We start from the raw sequence: 17,643 nt of genomic DNA, 5'->3' as shown, positions 1-17,643 counted from the left end.
TGAGTCTCTGCCCCAAGGCTCCGTGGTGTTTCTTGCTCTCCCCACACTCCTTCCATGGTTGCAGCCTACCCTCAGCTTGAGCGTCTCCTCTGGGACTGGCAGACCGCCCCCGCCAGGCTGGGTTCACAAGCTATGCCCCAGTGATACTGCCCCCCTCCCCTGACCCCATCACCGTCGCCAACCCCGCAGGCATCTGCCCCAACCTCCAGAGCCCAGGTGCTACCCACTGCAAGGTAACCAGAAGTCTCTGGAAACCCAAGCAAGGGATGAGGTTCCCACAAGCTCATCCAGGCCACCACCGGGTCCCACGATCCCTTCCTGGGAAATCTGGCCACATTCAGTCCTTCCTCCGTTCCCGCTGCCAGCCGTAAGCACCAGGACCTCAGCTCCTCAGGCCCTCCCTCCCCCTGGCTCCTCTCAGCCACCCCCAATCCGCTCAGCTGAGCAGCCCTCGCACCCACTGTGCCACTCCATACCCCGCACTTCTCAGTTGGCACTCGAGGCCCACCCTCGCTTTGCCAACCTGGTCTCTCGCTGGGGCCGAGCCCAGCTCTCCAGCTGGAAGGATCCAGCAGAGGCCTGGAATGCCACCCCCGGGAAGCCTTTCCTCCCAGCACCTGCTCTCCTGTTGGAGCAACTGCCCCTCTAGAAATCTAGACCAGACCTCAGGTCCCAAGCTCCTCAGGGGTCACGTGTCTGGCTAGGGGCACATCTCCTACCCCGCCCCGCCCCAGCCCACTCACTGCCTGGCACAGAGCTGCCGTGTGGCATAACTGCCCCAGCTTGGCCTGGCAGAGTGTCTGGCCACCTCCCTGAGACTGGGAATGAGGAGGGTTCTGGATCCAGCGGAGGTCTCCTCTACTACTGACCCAGGGAAAATCAGGCCTCAGGGACTGATGGGAGTTGCAGTTCTGGACCCAAGAGCTGATGGGAGTTGTAGTTCTGGACTCAAGAGCTGATGGGAGTTGTAGTTCCTAGGTCTGCGCTCCCCCTCCTACCCCACCCCCAGCTCGCACCCCATAAAGACTCATGGGAGCTGTAGTTATTCATCTTTCTCGGGGAAAAGTCCCCCTCTTTCCCTCCCAGCATTCCTTGGCCCTCAACCCCAGGATCCCAAGCTAAGGACCTCGCTAACTCGGAGGGCTGGGGTACCAAAAGGCCAGAAACGGCCTTGCCAGAGGGACAATTGGAGGGACCTGGAGGGGAATGGCAGGAAGGCAGAGGAAGCTATCAGGGCAAGTGAAGGCCTGGCAGCAGGCCCCGTGGGCTTGGGCCAGGTGGCAGGGACAGTCGCCCCCCTCCCATCAGCGTCACCCGGGCCCGGGGCAGGGGAGGGGGGAAAGGCACTCACCAGTACTGGGCTCACACTCCTCCAGGTCCTCGTCATCACTCGGACACTCAGCCGAGGCCACCAAGAGGTCATCTGTGTTCTGGGGGCGAGAGGAAGGGTGGGGCGGGGGGGAGAAGAAGGTTCGCGGGTGGGTCAACAGGTCCCAAAGCCACCTCTTGAGTGGGACCACACAGGAGACGGGTCCTGGGCTAAGACACACACCCTGGCCTGTGGCTGGATGGCCGAGGGCCTCCCTTCCGCAGGATGTGCAGAGCGAGGCTGGACAGCACCCGCCCTGCAGCAGCTGCCCGGCTCCTGGGGGTCGGTGAGCCAGCACATGTTGTGTCTTTTATTTCTAGGAAGCCAGGGAGGCTGACGTTGGACCTGGGGGTGCAGGGCTGGAGCAAGGGGGCCCGGGGCAGGGGGGAGATAAGGCGTGGGGGCCACCGGAGGCCAGCACAGGCAGAGAGGGGGAGCAGGGCCTAGGGTGGGGGGTTGGGGGGGTGGTTCTTGGCTCCACCCTCACTACCCCCCCCCCCCCCCCCATCTCTCTCCCAGCTCCCTTCCCAGAGCCCGGAACCAGGCTGCACACAATAATTAGGGCTGTGGTTGCCATGACAACTGGAGACGACTTTGTCAGCATTTTCTCTCCTCCTGATTGCAGAGAAAGAGAATCCCCAAGATGAGCGAAATGTAAGGGGCGGGGAGGGGAGTGCGCTCAGGGTGCGCTGGGGAGGAGACCCAAGCGGGGAAACCCAGAGTCCAGGCGGGAAGGGAGCCCAGGAGACTGCGGGATGTGGGGAGAAGGCTGCTGAAGGCCAAGGGTGGGAGGAGTCTGGGGTGGGGAGGGGTGCCTCTTCTCCACCCTGCCCCTCCCCCCACCCCCCCATCTTCAGATCACTGATTTTCCTTCTGCACCCTGGCCCCTCAGCACCAGTCCATCCTGCGGGGGCTTCTCCAGCACAGCCGCGGCCCCTGGGGCCCCCCCACCTCTCTTCCACCTGGATGGCCTGCCCATCTCCCTCCCACTGAGACTGGTGGGCCTGTCTTGCCCATGGGCGCCGGGCACAGTCACTGCCCAATCTTGGGTAGGGCCAGGCCTTTCTCCCGGGGCTCCCCGCTCCCTGGGGCAAGGTCTGGCATTCGGGTCCCCCAGCTTCTCTTGGCAGCAAAGGCAGAGGGGAAGGGGGTGCAGACTTCTCACTCGTGCCCGGATGAGGCCGTCAGCCAGTGCCAGGCCCCCCTACACACGGACTGGGAGGGAGGAGGGGATTTAGTGCTCATCGAGTCCGGCCCTCATTTACAGACGCTGAAGGCAGGCTGGCGGCGGACTCGGGGCGCGGCCCCCTGGCCGCCCCCCACCCCCGACCTCTCCCTCGCCCCGGGGAGGACAGCGCTCTCTCCAGGCCCAGAGGCCCGACAGCCACGGGCAATGAGGGACAGAGGTGGCTCGGGCCGCGGGGACAGGGTGATTAAATAAGGTCTACCATGCCAGGTGTGATCCCTCCCTGGGCCGACAGTCATCGATGGCAAGAGCTAGAAAACTCAGCCAGGCCCCCCAGTTGCCTCTGTGAGTCACGCGTGCTCCGTTGGCTTTTAGCACCAGCAAAGCCGGGCCTGTCCTGCCCCAGCACAGCCTCACCCCCAGGTACCACCCCCTCCAGGTATAAGAGAAGATAAACTCAAGTCACTTGGGCTTGACCTGATCTAGAGACAGCACTTGAGCAGGCGAGGCAGGCAGTGTGGGGGGTAAAGCACCAGGCAACTGTCTGTACCCACACCCCCTCACACCCACAGCCATAGAGGGCACTGAGGCCTGCTACGCGGTGGCACCTGCCCAAGGTCGCAGGCGGAGGACGGGCTTGCGGTCCCACTGCAAGGACACCAGCAATCAGGGAGACGCCGCTCCGGGCCTCCACCAGCCTCCAGAGGCGGGGCCGCCACCAGCTGGGCTTCTAGCCCCTCCAGGGCCGTCACCTACGTGCCCTGCCCAGAGCGATGCTATCCTGGCTCCGTCCATCTCTCTCGCGCGCTGCCCACGCAGCACTGGGCATGGCCTTTGTTACGGGGCAGGCAGATGGGCTCATTCCACACTCACCCCAGTCCAGACTTCCTCCCTCTTGGGTAGGGCTGTCTTCCCTGGTCTAGCTGGAGTACCAAACTCCCCCTTAGCCCTGGGAGTGGTCCCTAGAAACAGTGCCCACCCTCCCATATACAGCATCCCCGGTCACCAGGGCAAAGGCCGCCTCGCGGAAGGAGACCTTTCCCACCTCACCCGACCCATCACTGTGACAGGGATGCGGCGGTAGCCTCCGGGATCCCGCCAGACCCCCCCCAGGCCCTCTCTGGGGCGCCCCGGTGGCTACGTGGGCATCGGCCCTCTCCCCCAGCCAAAGTCTCACTCCTTGTCCGTCAGCCCAAAAGGCCCTCACCTGGGTGGTGCTGTCCCTCAGTGTGGGGGAGCGGCCCCGGCGCGTGGTAGTGGTGGCCATGGTGGTGGTGGTCTCCATGATGGTGGTGGCCATGTCGGCCAGCAGGGTGGTGGCCGTGGTCTCCGCGCTGAGCAGCACGGACGGCCCCTCCCCCACCAGGCGCAGGTGGCCCTCGGTCCGCACATTGGGGTCGCTCTCGGCGGCCAGCGCCAGCACCTTGAGCCCATTGTAGTAGAGGCCGGACACCTGGCCCTGGAAGGGACGGCCCTGGTCCCGGCCCCCGATCTTGATGGCAGCCTGGCTGTTGAAGATGGTCAGCTGGCGGCCTGGCGGGCGGGGGGATTGGTAGGGGTGACAGGGGAGGGACGGGCAGTGGGGAGAGATCAGAACAGGATGGGAGAACAGAGGGAAGCCAAGGGAAGGAAAGAGGAGTGGAGAGGGAAATCAGCAAGGGGGTGGGGGTGGGGGGGGGGTAGGAGAAACGAGGAAGGGGCAGACACCAAAGGGAAAGTCCTCGTCAGCCACAGCCCCTAGCCCAGCCAGGTGGGGACCCCAGAGGGGGAGGGTCCCCAAGGCACACATGGGCTGGGAAAGGGAGCCCAGCTCCCCCCTGTCCCCACCATGCTCATGCCTCTGATATTCCCATCCCCCTCTCCTCTCCTGCTCCAGGGGCATCGCCCCCCCCACCTTTCCCTTCCCTCAATTTGATCCCCATCTTCTCCCTCTGCTCCCCCAAACGTCCCACACCCAGTGTCCAGCCCCGAGCCATGGAGCCCTCGGAAGCAGCAGACAGAGCAGACAAAGAGGCAGAGACAGAGAAGGAGACTGGCAGGCTGAGTGGTCAGCGCGTGTCAAAGCAGAGTGGGAGGCGACACCGAGGTGCCAGAGGTCAGGACGGTGCGTGGGAGGAGGGCCGGCGTGCGTGAGGGTGACCTCACTCTGCCCTGCCAGCCACCACCAAGCCCTCTGACCTCTGGCCAGGCTCCCCTCTCTCCTCCCCCCTCCAAGGCCCAGCCACTGCCCGGGGACCAGGCCCTGGAGAGCAGAGGCCTTCCTCCCCGCCAGGATGTGCAGGCACAGAGGTGGAAAACGTTAAAGGGACCTTGCTTCGCTCGCTGACAGCCCAAAAAACCGCTCCAGCTCCAATCTCGCTCCTCGCTCAGCAGTTAGACCTCAGAATTCCCACCTGGGTGGGGTTTGGCGGTTCTTTTTGGTTTTAGTGGATCTGGGGGTCGGTTTAACCCTCTGAGTTTGTTGCTTTGGTTTGGTTTTTAGAAAAGACGTTTATTATGTTTAAGTTTAGATTTAACTTTGGTTTTGGTGTTGCTTATTTGGGGGAAGCGGGGGGGGCAGAGGAACCACTACATTGCCCCCTGCCCCCGGGACCTTCAGCTGCTGGTGCCGGGGGGGTTTAAGACCTGGCTTAGCCCTTGTTAGCCTCTGGTTAGTGCCTCGTTAAAGATCTGGTTTAGAGTTAGGTGCCTGAAAGCCCTGCCCCCGAAACCTGGGCTGAGGACAGTCCGACTTGTGAAACACCCCTCTTTGGAAACACGGGTTCCCCGGGCCGCGCGGCCATCTGTCTGGCCTCTAGCCAGTGACGGGGCGCGGGATGCGTCTGCCTGGCCCTCTGCTCAGCCTCTCCTCCTCCTCCGGCGCCCTCTGGCCGCCTGGCACCTTACTCAGCCCTGGACAGAGTCACCATCTTACAAATGGGGGGGGGGGGGAGCCGGAGGCAACCAAAGCTGAGAACTAGTCAGTAGCAGCTAGAATACGAGACCCGGGGAAGCCCTTTAAGGACTATCTCCTCCCAAGATTATTCCCCGCCATTAAGAATTAGGAGGAACACGGAGAGGAAATGCGTATAGTGGTCAAACCAGTTTGGGAAGCGACCACTTCACCACGAAACAGCAGGTTTCTTTCTTTCTCTCTCACACGACTTCCCAGAACCTTTGTGAGACCAATGTCCGTCTGCAGCTCCAAGAGACGGAAAAGGGAGCCAGCACTTCCCAGGCCCGTTTTGCCACAAATCTCTTTCTTGGGAAGCATCTCACGGGACTTAGGCTTCACCGGACATGGTTTGGAACTGGAAATTGATTCATTCGAGAAACATCTATCGCACACCCACCACGTGCCAGATGCTGACAGTAAAAGCATCCCTCCAACAATGCCCAGATCTTGTTCTCAAATACCTTCCCGCTTCCTTACTTCATCTCATTCTCCCCAGCACCCCTCGGGAGGTAGGCTGAGCGGGCTCGCTCTCCCTGTCCTTCGGGAAGTCTCGAGGCAACAGGTGCGCTCCCCCCTTCCACACTCTGGGAAATACCAGAGCGTTTTGCCCCATCTTTCACTTTCCAGGAGAGGAAACTGAGGTCTCCAGAGAAGGGGTGACCACGCAGCTAGGAAAGGACGGCTGGGGTTCACCCTCACCTGATCTGCAAGCCCCGCTCCCTACCCGCCCCCCCCCCCCCACCAGGGCCCATCCCGCTCTGCCTCCTGGGGGGGGTCACAAGTTGTCCCAGCCTCAGCCCAGGCTGCTCCCCTGGCCTCTCTGATTCTGGGAGAGGGAAGTGGGTGATTGAGAGGAAGCTACATAGGTTAGCGAACTTGGCCCCTGTGGCCCCGCCCGCCGTGAACTCCTCAAAGGGTTAAAGTTCGCCCCGCTGGAGACAGCAACCCAGTGCGGCTGGGGGCTGTAGGTTTTAGCGATGTCTGTTACAGTCCCTTTAACTTTTTGTCCTGTTACGGATTTATCACATCTGGTTATCAGCATGTTTAGTCCCCACTGGCTGTGTGGGGGGCTGGAGGTGACATCTGGGGGTTTTAGCTGGGGCAGGCCCCAGTGGACATTTAAAAGCACAGTTATCAGCTGGTTAGGTGGGGGTTTAACACTTCTACTGCCCCCCTAGAGTTTAGCCTTAGAGGTACAGAGCTCGCCCCCTCTCCGAAGGGAATGGGATGGCTTTGCCCTTGGCCCCAACTTCCCTTGGCGACAAGTGGCCTTCTCCCTCACACCCAGCAGTGCCTCGCTACATGTGGCCTCTCAGCTAGCCTGTTCTGTCTTCCTCATCAGCTCGGCACACACAGAAACCCTTGTGGGACACCTGCCCCTGCCCCTACCTCCTAGCAGGCCCCCTGCCCTCGCCTCTGCTCCTTCTAAGAGGCCTTCTGGACCAACGTGGGCCCATTCCAGAGACAGTGCCCCGGAGCCATTCTCTTGGGGGGGTCTTTCCAGTAGGAAGGCAGGCCCTCACTCTTTCTTTTCCTCCTTCGAGGACCCTGGTGAAGCCTTCCTACCCTCCCTTGGGATCCTAGGATCAGCACTTCCTGCTTCCCAGAGCCTTCCTGCTCCTAAGTGCAGTGCAGGCTGCCCTGGCTGCTGGCCCTTTGGGAAACCTCCCTCCCCATCTGATCTGCGTCCCAGCCTGCTCTACCGGGATGGTCCAGGAATCCCATGGATTATCCCAGCCCGTGCCAGGTTTGGAAGAAGCCCTCTTCTGAGAAAAACCCCACCCTTGTCCAAGACCACCCCTCTAAAGACACAGACTACTGACTCCAGAGGGGAAGGGGGCATCCCGGTGGGAAAATCAGTCCCTCGCTAAGGGGCGGGCGATGGGGAAGGCACGGTGGGGAAAGAGAGAGCTCTGCACCTTTAAGATAGTGTTTTTAAAGTTAATTAATTCATTCATTAATTAATTCTGGTTAATTACCTTTGTCGAGCAGCCACTCATCTACTACTCGACCAAGCCGGTAGGGGATTCTCTGTCTAGCAATCGCCAGGCGCTCGTTATCAAAGTTTCCTTGGAAAAGTTTAGAAAGACAGTAGGTTTCTCAGGCGGCGAAGTCCAAAGGAGTTAGAAAAGTACGCGTTTCTCAGGAGACTCAGAGTAAGCAGCGACATCCAACGGAAAGGGGGGAAGGTCCACCCAAGGCGGGAGAAGAAACGCTGGGTCCCCCGTCCTCCCGTGTTCCCCCCCCCCTAGGCTCCCATCCGGAGCCGGCCCCACCCTGGGGGCAACGAGTGACCCAAAGAAAAAGACAGGGACATGGAAGAAAAGGAAAGGGGACCGAAAGAAAAGGCAGCTGGAAGGTCAAAGGTCAGAGGTTAAACAGGTTTATCTGTGCTCAGGCTGTGGTACCCACCTTCCTTCCCCATCCCGAAGTGGGGTGGGGGGGCAGGGAGGGGCATTTAGCGGGTTTAAGTTAGGGGGTGGCCCAGCTGGTTACTGAGTTTAGAGGGTGGTTTAGAAGGGGGAGGGATGGGTTAAGTGGGGTTTATGCGGCATTTAGGGGGCGGCCCGGCACTCGCACTTAACAGTGAGATTTAAACCACTTCTCCAGGCTTCTCGGCCCCCTTTACCTTCTGTGCTCAGCTCCTCGCTGCACCTTCGTTCGCCAGCTCCACCCCACCCCCCTACCCCACCGGCTTCCGCCTTAATCTCCGCCTCCTACAGGCTCTGCAGCCTTGTCAGCCTGCCCACCATCCTGCCTACCTGCCACCACCCACCACAGGTGACACGCCACCCAGCAGCCCCACCCGCCCCCTGCCCTTCTCCACAGCCATCTCGAAGCCCCTGGCAGCCCTCTCCGCCTGCCCTGGGCCCCTCCCTACAGGTGCACCCAGCCCTGCCATCTCGGGCTCTCTTTCCCCATCTCAGTCGCATTCCGAGACCCTCAGACTCGTCTCTGCTCAGGTCCCCTTTCATTTCTGCCCTGGGGACCCAGCCCAGCTCCTGACCCCTCTCGCTCACTAGCCTTTCTCCTTCTAGCTCCTTTCCCCAATTCCCAACCCCACCCCTCCTCAACCCTGCTGTGCCCACCTGTCCCTCTTTCCACTCACCATTGTCTAGTTCTTGGAGATGGGGAGGGAAGGGGTGTATGTGTGTGTGTGGGGGGGGGGGGGTGGGGAGAGGGAGAGGGAGGGAGAGTGAGCCTGTGGAAAGGGGTCTGTCAGCGTGCCTAGGAGTGGTGTGTTCCTCCCTGCATCCACAGGCTGTGGATTATTCCAGTCTGCAGCAGTGGAAGTAGAAATGATTTCCTTTGGGAATCTGGCCACTCTTCCCACTGAAACCACACACAGGGTTCAATAACGTGTTATGGGGGTGCTTTCCTGATCATCTCACACTGCACAGCTACACTCGCTGCCCGGTGAGACCGGGGCCGGGCCTGCGGTGGACCTCTCTCGTGAACAAGCACACCACGTGTTCATGCGTGCGTGGCAGGTGCCTCCCTGGGTGCTTCTGGGGCAAATGAGACCTTGCCTTCCCTACAGATTTAGGTCGCTGGTGTTTTAAGTTAACAATGGATTGTTCACTCGTTTAGTCACTCAACAAACACATCTTGAGCATCTGCTCTGTTCCTGGGGCTGGGTATCAGAGATGCAAAGATGAGGGCCTGGCCCTTGCCCACAGAGGACCCCAGCCAAGCACGGGAGACTGGCAAGTGACCGGCAGTGATCTTTGCTCCGTTAGAGGTGGCACAGGGCATCCCACCCTGGGGACAGGAGTGAGAGGGACTGAAGAAGACGCTGGAGGAGAGGTGAAGCGGCCAGAAGGGAGTCAGTCAGGCAGGGAAAGCAGGGGCAGACCACGCATGCAGGGGCAGAGAGGCAGGAGGGCAGGAAGCATTTAGGGACGTACCTGCACTGGGATACTTGTGCGTGTGTCTGTGTGTGCGTGTGGCCGTGTATTTGTCCCTGTGTGTGTCCTGAGAGGAAGGGAAGAATGTACATCCTTCTCACTGAAGCATGTAACAATTCTAACCAAAGTTCTGTTTGTTGAGCGCCTCCTCTATACCATGCCATTCTGGCGCCTTCCTTGGGTCATCGGACAGAATTCTCTCAGTATTGCTATGAAGCGTGTATGATCCCTACCTCTCAGAGGTGGAAACAGTTTCAGAGAGGCTGGACGACCCACCCAAGGCCACACAGCTTGTCATCAGGAGATCCAGGATTAAAAGTCTGGCCCTGCTGACTCAGAGTCCAAGAGCTGAGTCTCTGGGCTTCCGGAAAGTCTGGAAGGCCCAGGCTCTGGGCCCATGCACTCCACTAACCCAGCCTGCTTCGCATCGCTGGGGATGACACCCTCGGCTTTTGCAGACCGTCCGCCCTCACGCCGCAGCCAGGGGACGGGCTGTCTTCCCCACCCCCAGCCAGGGGTCCCTGAGCAGAGGAAGGGCAGACACGAGTCCTCCAACCTGGCCTCTGGCCTGCTAGGCTCCGAGGGAAGAGTTCTGGACCCAAGTCATGGCTCTGTGTGGTGAAACCTTCATGTTCTCCCAGCCCGGCTCTGTTCAGCCGAGGCCGATGTCCTCGCTGCTACAAAGGTTGTCCTCCTGTGTGTGTGTGTGTGTGTGTGTGTGTGTGTGTGTGTGTGTGTGTGTGACAGAGAGAGAGAGAGGAGACTGATGATCACAGGGCAGTCATACCTACACGGCCTGGCCTGTGCACGTGCCAGCCGTCACACGGGAGTGTCTGTGCACCTGCATGGCCCCACAGGCGCCCAGAACCTTGGGGTAGGCTGGCACCCCTCTGCAGGACTTTCGTTTCCCTTACGTCTGTCTGACCATCCGAGTATTTGCAGTCATCCGTGTGTCCGTGGTTGGCCTGTGTGTCCATCACCCTCTGTATTTCTCGGGCCACGTGGTTCTCTTTTTTTTTCCAGAATGTTGGGGACAAGCCTGCGTGACTGGGAGCTGGGAATCTCCACCGGCGTCTTTCCGACGGCGTAAGCGGGCCCGTGAGGGTGTGCGTACCTGCACTTTTCCCTGTCCTTCTGCCCACGCCCTCCTCAGTTGGGGTGGGGCAGCCCCCGCCTCGGCTGTCACTTCTGCCTCGGAGAGGGACCGAGGCTGCACATGCTCTGGCTTCTCCTCGGTCGCCCCCGTGTGTGTGTGACTATGCAGGGTCACTCAGCCATATTATACCTCCGCATGTCTACGTTTCTGCAGTGTTCCCCTGCAGTGGTTCTGTTTCCCCCACCCTCTCAATCTCCCGCACTGGGCTCTCTTCCTCTCCCTCCCGAGGCTCTGTCCACCTCTTCTCCCACTGGTTGGGTCTGTGCCACCTCGTCTCCATATATCTCTCTGCCTCACTTGGGGAGCTGCCTCCGTCTTTGCTCTTGTCTCGGTGACTATTTCCATATCTCTCCATCACCCCTCCCCTGGCTGCCCCCTCACTCTGAGGCTCTTTCTCTGCCTCCTCATTCCTCCCATGTCCTCATCCCCTTCTCTCCCCGTGCTCCTCAGACCTTGGTTTGTCCCGGGCCACCACAGCTGTCACGCTGTTGAAACTGGGTCTGGTCGCTGTGCTCACCCCTCCTAGACTGCGAGCTCCCTGCAAGCAGAGGCCGTGTCCTGCTCCCCGGTGTCTCTGGCACAGGACCTGATGCCTAGTAGGTTGCCAGTGAAGGTTCGTGGAATGTGCTGGCACTCTTGTCATTTGGCCTTCTCTCCCTTTCACCATGTCCCCTATTCCCTGAGACACGGGTTCCTTTTCTCTGCCTCTCTGTGGTCACTTCTCTTCCTTTATCTAGGTCTCCTGATATGGATCTATGATCTGCTGTCTGTAGAGACCTCGGTTCGTTCCTTGGCTCTGTCCTTGGGAACAAGCCTGCCTCCTCGCCAAGATATATTCTGGGTTACTTATGGATCTTCTCTTTTTGGTTTCTGCATCTGCCTCCCCGTTTCTGCCTGTCCCTCAATTCTAAACCTATTCTTTCCTCCATCGAGTCAGACTCTCCCTACTTCTCCCCTTCTTCCTCTTCTTTTCTCCCCCAGCTCCACCTGGGCCCTGGCCTCGCAGCCTTCCCAGCTCAGCTCTGCCCTTGCCCTCCTAGCCCACCAACTCCCACCACCGGGGACAAGCTCGCCCTTGCAAATCCCAACCTTTCTCTTTAGCCACGCCCCCGCCCGCGTCCCAGCTAGCCACGCGCGGTTCCCTCGGCCCCGCCCCCAGCCGGAAACATCTCCGCTTAGCCCCGCCCCGGTGCAGGCAGCGATCCTATCAGAGGCCGCCCTACCTGCCCCGCCCCGCCCCACCCACAGCACCTCCTCCGCCCGCCGGCGCCACCTACCTGCCGGGTACCGCTCATTGACCGGCCAGCTGTCCACCTGCAGGGTGGCGTTGCCGCCACTTCGAGTGAAGCGCACCACGTGGTATTTGCCGTCGCTCACGATGGCGTTGGGCTCGTCGATGGTAATGTCGTCCGTGCCCACGTTAAAGATCACCCCCACGGTGCCCTGGTCCTGGGGACAAGGAGGTAGAGGTGAGGAACCGGGAAGGAGTAACGGTTCACTCTTTCTAGAACACCTGTGACCACCACCGGCCCAGCTCCGTGGCACTTCACAGCTTTGCAATGCACATCTCTCGGTCATGCCTTTGCTGGACAGTGTCACCTGCCCGAGGAGGCCGGTGAGCTTGCCTGCCCCCCACATGCAGCCAAGAGAGTGGGCCTGAGATCCAGAGAGGTGGGGGCCGCCATGGGGTACAGAGCCTGGACCGAGAGCACTTCCCCAAACCATACCGGCTTCTTGCCTTTTGGTTCGTACAGAATATTCACAAATGTTTACAGGGCACCCATTCTGTGTGAGGGCCACTGAGCCCAGGCCCCAGACAAGGTGACCGGGACTAAGTTGGGGACCAGTGGGAGCTCAGAGGGTGGAAACCTCTGTAGGGACGACCAACAGAGAAGTCCACGGAAGCCAGCCCCGTGCCTGAGGAAAGTCTGGCCTCCCCACTCCCCGCCACCCCCAGCCTCAAGCCTCCCCTCCCCTGCATGCTCAGCACTGAGCGGGGCCCCTGGGACCCCTGCACTGGGGCATCAACATGCCTCTCCTGGTAGTTCATCGTCCCCCATGGTTGTCAGGCCTGAGTGTGAAGTCACAGGAGCGGAGGTGGGGGTCTGGACTGTGTGTATTGGGGGGTGATGGGTATGGGAAAAGATCAGGGAGACAAGCCACAGCAGACTCACTAAGGAAAGGTGAGCAGGTAGGGGTAGAGGACGGGGCTGGCGGCTGAGGAAGGACAGGCGAGGAAAGACAGGGACTGCAGCCTGGAGAAGGGGAGGAGAGGGTCTCAGCAACCCCCAGGACCTAGGACTCAAGCCCTGAGCAGGGCAGTGTCTGAGGAACCCTGCAGAGGCCACCCAGGATCCAGCCCCAGAAGAGTTCCATTGATGGCTCCAGAGTGGGAGGGAGCACTTCACTGAAACCTTAAAATGTGCCAGACCTTCTATGGGTACTGTGCACGTGTGTCCTCTCCATCCCCACAGCGACCCTCTCAGGAAGCTTATGGTACCCCCAATTCACTGAGGAGGAGACTGAGCTCAGGGAGGTGAAGTAACGTCCCCAAATCCACATCGCAAGAAAGGAACCCCAGGTTTGAACCCCAGTTGGCCTGACTCCAAAGCCAGTGCTCTCTCTTCCTTGCCCACTAGTCTAAGGAGACACGGACTCAAACTGCGGAGGGGTGAGGAGTGATCTGAGAGGCTACTGAGGCCAACCTACCTGAGAGACAAAGACATCTAAAGGAGCCAGGGGGAGGCCCAGGAGGCCCTAAACCTGAGCCTCTATTCCATTCCCCTGAACTTCCCAGCAGCACTCCTGAGCTCAGCCTCCTGAGTCCCCCACGCCCTCCTGCATAGGACAGAAACCCACACAGGCTCACTTAGGCCCCCTGGATCACACACGGTCATGGGACCCATGACCCATCATCAGAGAGGACACACACTCCTGGGGTCTTCCTGAAAGACTAGCCCAGTCCAGCCTGGGCATTAGGACCCATTCAGCTGTCAACTCCTGCAGCCAACAGAGCCAACCAGCTTGGTGGCCCTGGGGATGGGGAAGGGATTGGGGTTTTGCAGAGACCTGTGCAGGGCACAGGGGGTGCAGCCGTGGCTCACTTGGAGATCCACGCCCAATCCCTTCCCCGCTTGTGGGTCCAGTTCTCCCCATCCTAGAACTTGGGAAAGCCACCTGTGCATACATACACACACACACACGCACACACACGCAGCATCTCTCCTCAGATGCAGTAAAGCAGGGAAACTGAGGCTGGGCTTGCCTAACAAAGAGTACTCGCAAGCCCCCGCCCCCACTACCCACAGACTGACAACATCGCGGGGAGACGGGACGGTCACGGGCGCCCCACGCACGTGGGGGAAACAGCCGGTGCCCCTCAGTACTATTGTTAGTAACGCCGCTGAGAGTTTCTCCCCGTGAGGCTCAGCCAGGCGGTGATGGCGGTCAAAGACCCCAGGCAGAGGGCCGGCCAGGGCGACTGGAAGGCAGGACACCTGGGTTCCCTAGGAGGCAGCCGAGCTCAGAGCCACGCGCTCCGGGGGAGAGGCAGCTCCCAGAGCTGCTCCCGACGTGAAGTCAGTTGTCACTTCTGTTAAAGTCATTAATTCCTAATTCCCCAATTACCTCATTAGGCGGCGGTGGGGAGAACGCGGCCGCTCCTACAGCAAATAATTATGGGAGTCAAAATTAATTTGGCAAAGTGGAGCGACGCTTTATTAGAAACGTCAAATTGCTTTTCTCTTATTTTGCTGCCGCCTCCCCACTCTCTGAGAGCTGCTAATGACGCGGTGGCGGGAGCTGGTGTGTCACCAGGGGAGGAGGGGCTGGGGGGCTGCCCCCGAGGGGCTTCAGGCCCGTCTGGGCCCGGCTCCTCCCCCAGAGCTGGCCTCTCCCGTGGCTCCCACACTTCCTCCAGGGCCCCCACCCTCGCCAGGCTCCCCGTCACGGCCTGGCGCCCCCCTCCGGCCCTCTGCAGCACCAGGCGCCGGGCCTCATTCCTCCATGACCCCGCCACAGGCCTCGCCTGCTGGGAGAGAAGAGGAGACCCCTTCTCCCTGCACCCCGATCCCCTACCCTGTGTCTTCAGCGCCGGGGAGCCCCGTCCCCTCGCCGCACAGGCACAAAGACACACAGAAGTGGTCAAAGAGGCAGACACGCAATACACGCAGATTGACTCGCCCCGTGGAATCGCAGATGGTCGGGGTGTGGACTGACACCGTGCGCTTCCTACGGGCCAGGCCGTGTCCCGAGGGCTTGATACGCGCCATCTCATTTAAACCTCACGGCCTCCCTTTGTCCTCTCAGCACCCAGCTACTACACGGATAAGAAACTGAGGCGGAGAGCCATGGGGTGACCGCACAAGGACAGAGCAAGGAAGTGGCACGGCTGAGACTCCAATCCGGGCCCTCAGCTCCGAAGCCACGCATGGCCTCTCGTGAGTGTGTGGAGAGAGAACAGGAGCCCTACTCACAGAGAGAAGGACACGGAGACACGGCCACACCTGCCACAGGGTCAGGAGACTGGAGCAACAGCAAATACCAGTCCTCTGGGAAAGGCAAAGCGATCAGAGGCCACCAGCCTGTGCCCCCACCCCAGTCCCCCAAGGTCCCACTGTCACTGCTGACGCCATCGATACGCACCCAGCCCCACGTCACACACAGTCAACGTGCTGTCCGCAGTCACAATCTCCAGAGACACCGTCACACGAGCACGAACCTTCCAGGCCTTCTTCCCAGGCTCCTCGCCACTCCACACCCCTCTCCTACACACTTCCCTGCCTGGCCTCCTCCGTCCAGCACCCAGCGGCTGCCGCTTCCACCCCAGCCCATGGGACATCTCACACCTCCTTCCTTGGCTCCCCGGCAGTGGGGGAGGGGTCTGCAACCATGGCACCCGGGAAGAGCTGTTGCGCAAGGAGGGGCCGGTAGCCACGGTCCCATCAGGGGGAGAGGCCAAGAGCCCAGACATGCTTCCTTGGTCCCCTTAAAGCCCAGATCCCCACCCCCCACCCCCAGACCTTTCCAGCACACAGGGCCTGGCCACCCTACTCAACCCCCCCAGCTCGGGAGTCCCGGCCAGGGTCAGCATGTGGGAGGCGGGCGGCGAAAGGACGCAGTTGTAAGGGGACTTGGAGGTGGAAACGGAGACTGAGGTCAGAGGCCCAGGGGTTAAGTCCGTGGGGAGGGGACAGGGAAGAGGCTAAGGGCAGAAATGAAATAGGGCAAGGCCAGAGGCCAGAGGGAAGGGTGTGGGGCTGGACCAGAAGGGGAGAGGGTCACAGAAGACAAGGGGCTACCCGAAGACTAGAGTTAGGATGGAAACTGAGAGGGGAGCCGTGGGTGCGGCAGGTAGGACAGGGCAGGGGGGTGGTGTGGCAGGTGGACGGAGGAGGGAGTATGGCAGATGGGGCAGATAGGGAGGTAGGGCGGGTGGAGGGCGTAATGGGTATGGCAGGTAGGGGGTGTATGGCAAGAAAGGTGGGTATGGCAGGGGGAGCGGGTAGGGTATGACGTTGGGGGGGGAGGGTGGGCAGATGGGGGGCGGGTTTGGTGGGAGGCCCAGAGGGAGGCACTGGGAAGAAGCAGATGTGGAGGAGGGGAGCCCGGCGAAACAGCCAGAGCCAAGTGGGACAGGAGGCCAGGATAAGGATGTGGGGTGCGGCCAAGAGGCCAGAGGCTATAGGGGAGGCAGGGTCGAGGGGCTGCCGGGAGGGCAAAGGTCATGGGAACAGAGGTTACAGGCGGAGCACAGACAGCAGCAGGATCTCAGGCTGCTCTGGGGCGGGGCGGCCTCAAGAAGCGTGGCAAGAACAGGTGCAGGACACAGTGGGCTGCCCCGGGTGGCCCAGCGGGGAGCAGGCAGCGGCCCCTGGGGGAGTCACAATGCGGGCTGCAGGAGAATGGCCCAGAAGGCTCAAGGAGGCCCCTCTGCTCAGGAAGGTCAGAGGACCCAGAGCCAGGGAGTGGGGAGCCGGAGAGCGTCAGACCGGCCAGGGCGGCTCTGGGAGTGCAGAACAGGAAGGGGCTAGGTCTCAGGGGCAGAACCACGCAGAGGAACCTCCAGGAATCGGGGTGAGAGGGGGGGATTTGAGGTGCCGATCCCATGGCGGTGAGGGGACTGAGCGGATCGGGGGGGGGGGGCGCGGGGTCAGGGGCCAGGATCCTTACGATGTGCAGCTGCAGATAGTCTCCGAGGCCCGAGGCACTGTCCACCCGCACCAGCACAGCACTCCGCTGGTGCGTGCTGAAGCCCACGGCCAGGCGGTCCATCCTCGTGCTGGGCCGGTCATTGGGGGGCCACGTGTAGGTGATGAGCGCTCCCCCCTTCCCAAAGATGTATGTGGTCCCGGCTGCAGAGAGAAGGGAGAAGGAGAGATGACTTCAGGAGAGCGAAGCGAGCAGGTCCTCGGGGCTGCAACCAGAGCGCGGGGACACCAGGCCCTGCCATCCCAGGGAACAGTTGGCGGGCGGGTGCCCGGCGGAGGGCCTGCGCACGCGCACAGACAGACGTAGCTGCCTCATCAAGGATTCTAGCTGTAATTACAGCAAAACAGAGAGGCGACAGAGAGAGTGGCACAGAGAGGGAGCCCAGAGAGAGGCTGCAAGGGGACTGAGAAGCGCACCGAGGGCAGGCAGGACCGACCTCGGGGGGGCCTGGGCCCCGACCGGCTCAACTTCTCCCAGGGCTGGCAGAGGTGACAGATCGGAGGTGTGTGCTTCCGTGGGGCCAAGCTGAGCAAGCACTGAGGCAGAAGGAGCCCCAGGCGATGGCGAGTGGAGCAGGGGCTGTGTTCAGCTCTGACTCATCGCCTACAGGCTGGCACCCTTCCACTGCCTGCCCCCACCTCCTCCCAAGCCCCTGGAGATCCTGGTCCCAGTTTGTCCAGGACTCCTTGCTTTCACTCCCAATTAGAAGGGGGGCTGCCTGGGGCCCAAAGAGGGGGTGCCTGGAGCCTTACCCATCAAAGAAGAGACAGACCTTGGGGGATGGGGAGACGGGTACGACGGACTAGAGACTGACAGCCAGAGGAGGAAGGAGGCAGAGAGACAGATGGACAGAGAGGGACAGAGAGGGGTGTAGGTGAG

General features: G+C 61.1%; 1 protein-coding gene across 12 annotated transcripts in view; it reads right to left on the bottom strand.

Moving 5' to 3' along the window:
• NRXN2 (neurexin 2) overlaps positions 1–17,643 on the bottom strand; it is a 99,437-nt gene that overhangs the window by 11,397 nt on the left and 70,397 nt on the right. For 6 of the 12 annotated variants that reach the window (XM_047879277.1, XM_047879271.1, XM_047879272.1 and 3 more), the window contains 5 exons: positions 16,726–16,907; positions 11,832–12,003; positions 7,470–7,559; positions 3,763–4,088; positions 1,352–1,430 (listed from right to left, as the gene is read on the bottom strand). In XM_047879277.1, coding sequence (XP_047735233.1) covers positions 1,352–1,430; positions 3,763–4,088; positions 7,470–7,559; positions 11,832–12,003; positions 16,726–16,907 — 849 coding nt within the window. The remainder of the gene's footprint in view (positions 1–1,351; positions 1,431–3,762; positions 4,089–7,469; positions 7,560–11,831; positions 12,004–16,725; positions 16,908–17,643) is intronic. The other 6 variants (XM_047879278.1, XM_047879283.1, XM_047879275.1 and 3 more) reach the window with 1 other exon arrangement.

Source organism: Prionailurus viverrinus, chromosome D1 (assembly GCF_022837055.1).
Source record: "Prionailurus viverrinus isolate Anna chromosome D1, UM_Priviv_1.0, whole genome shotgun sequence".
Lineage (NCBI taxonomy): Eukaryota > Metazoa > Chordata > Mammalia > Carnivora > Felidae > Prionailurus > Prionailurus viverrinus.
This window is presented reverse-complemented; position numbering and strand designations above follow the sequence as displayed.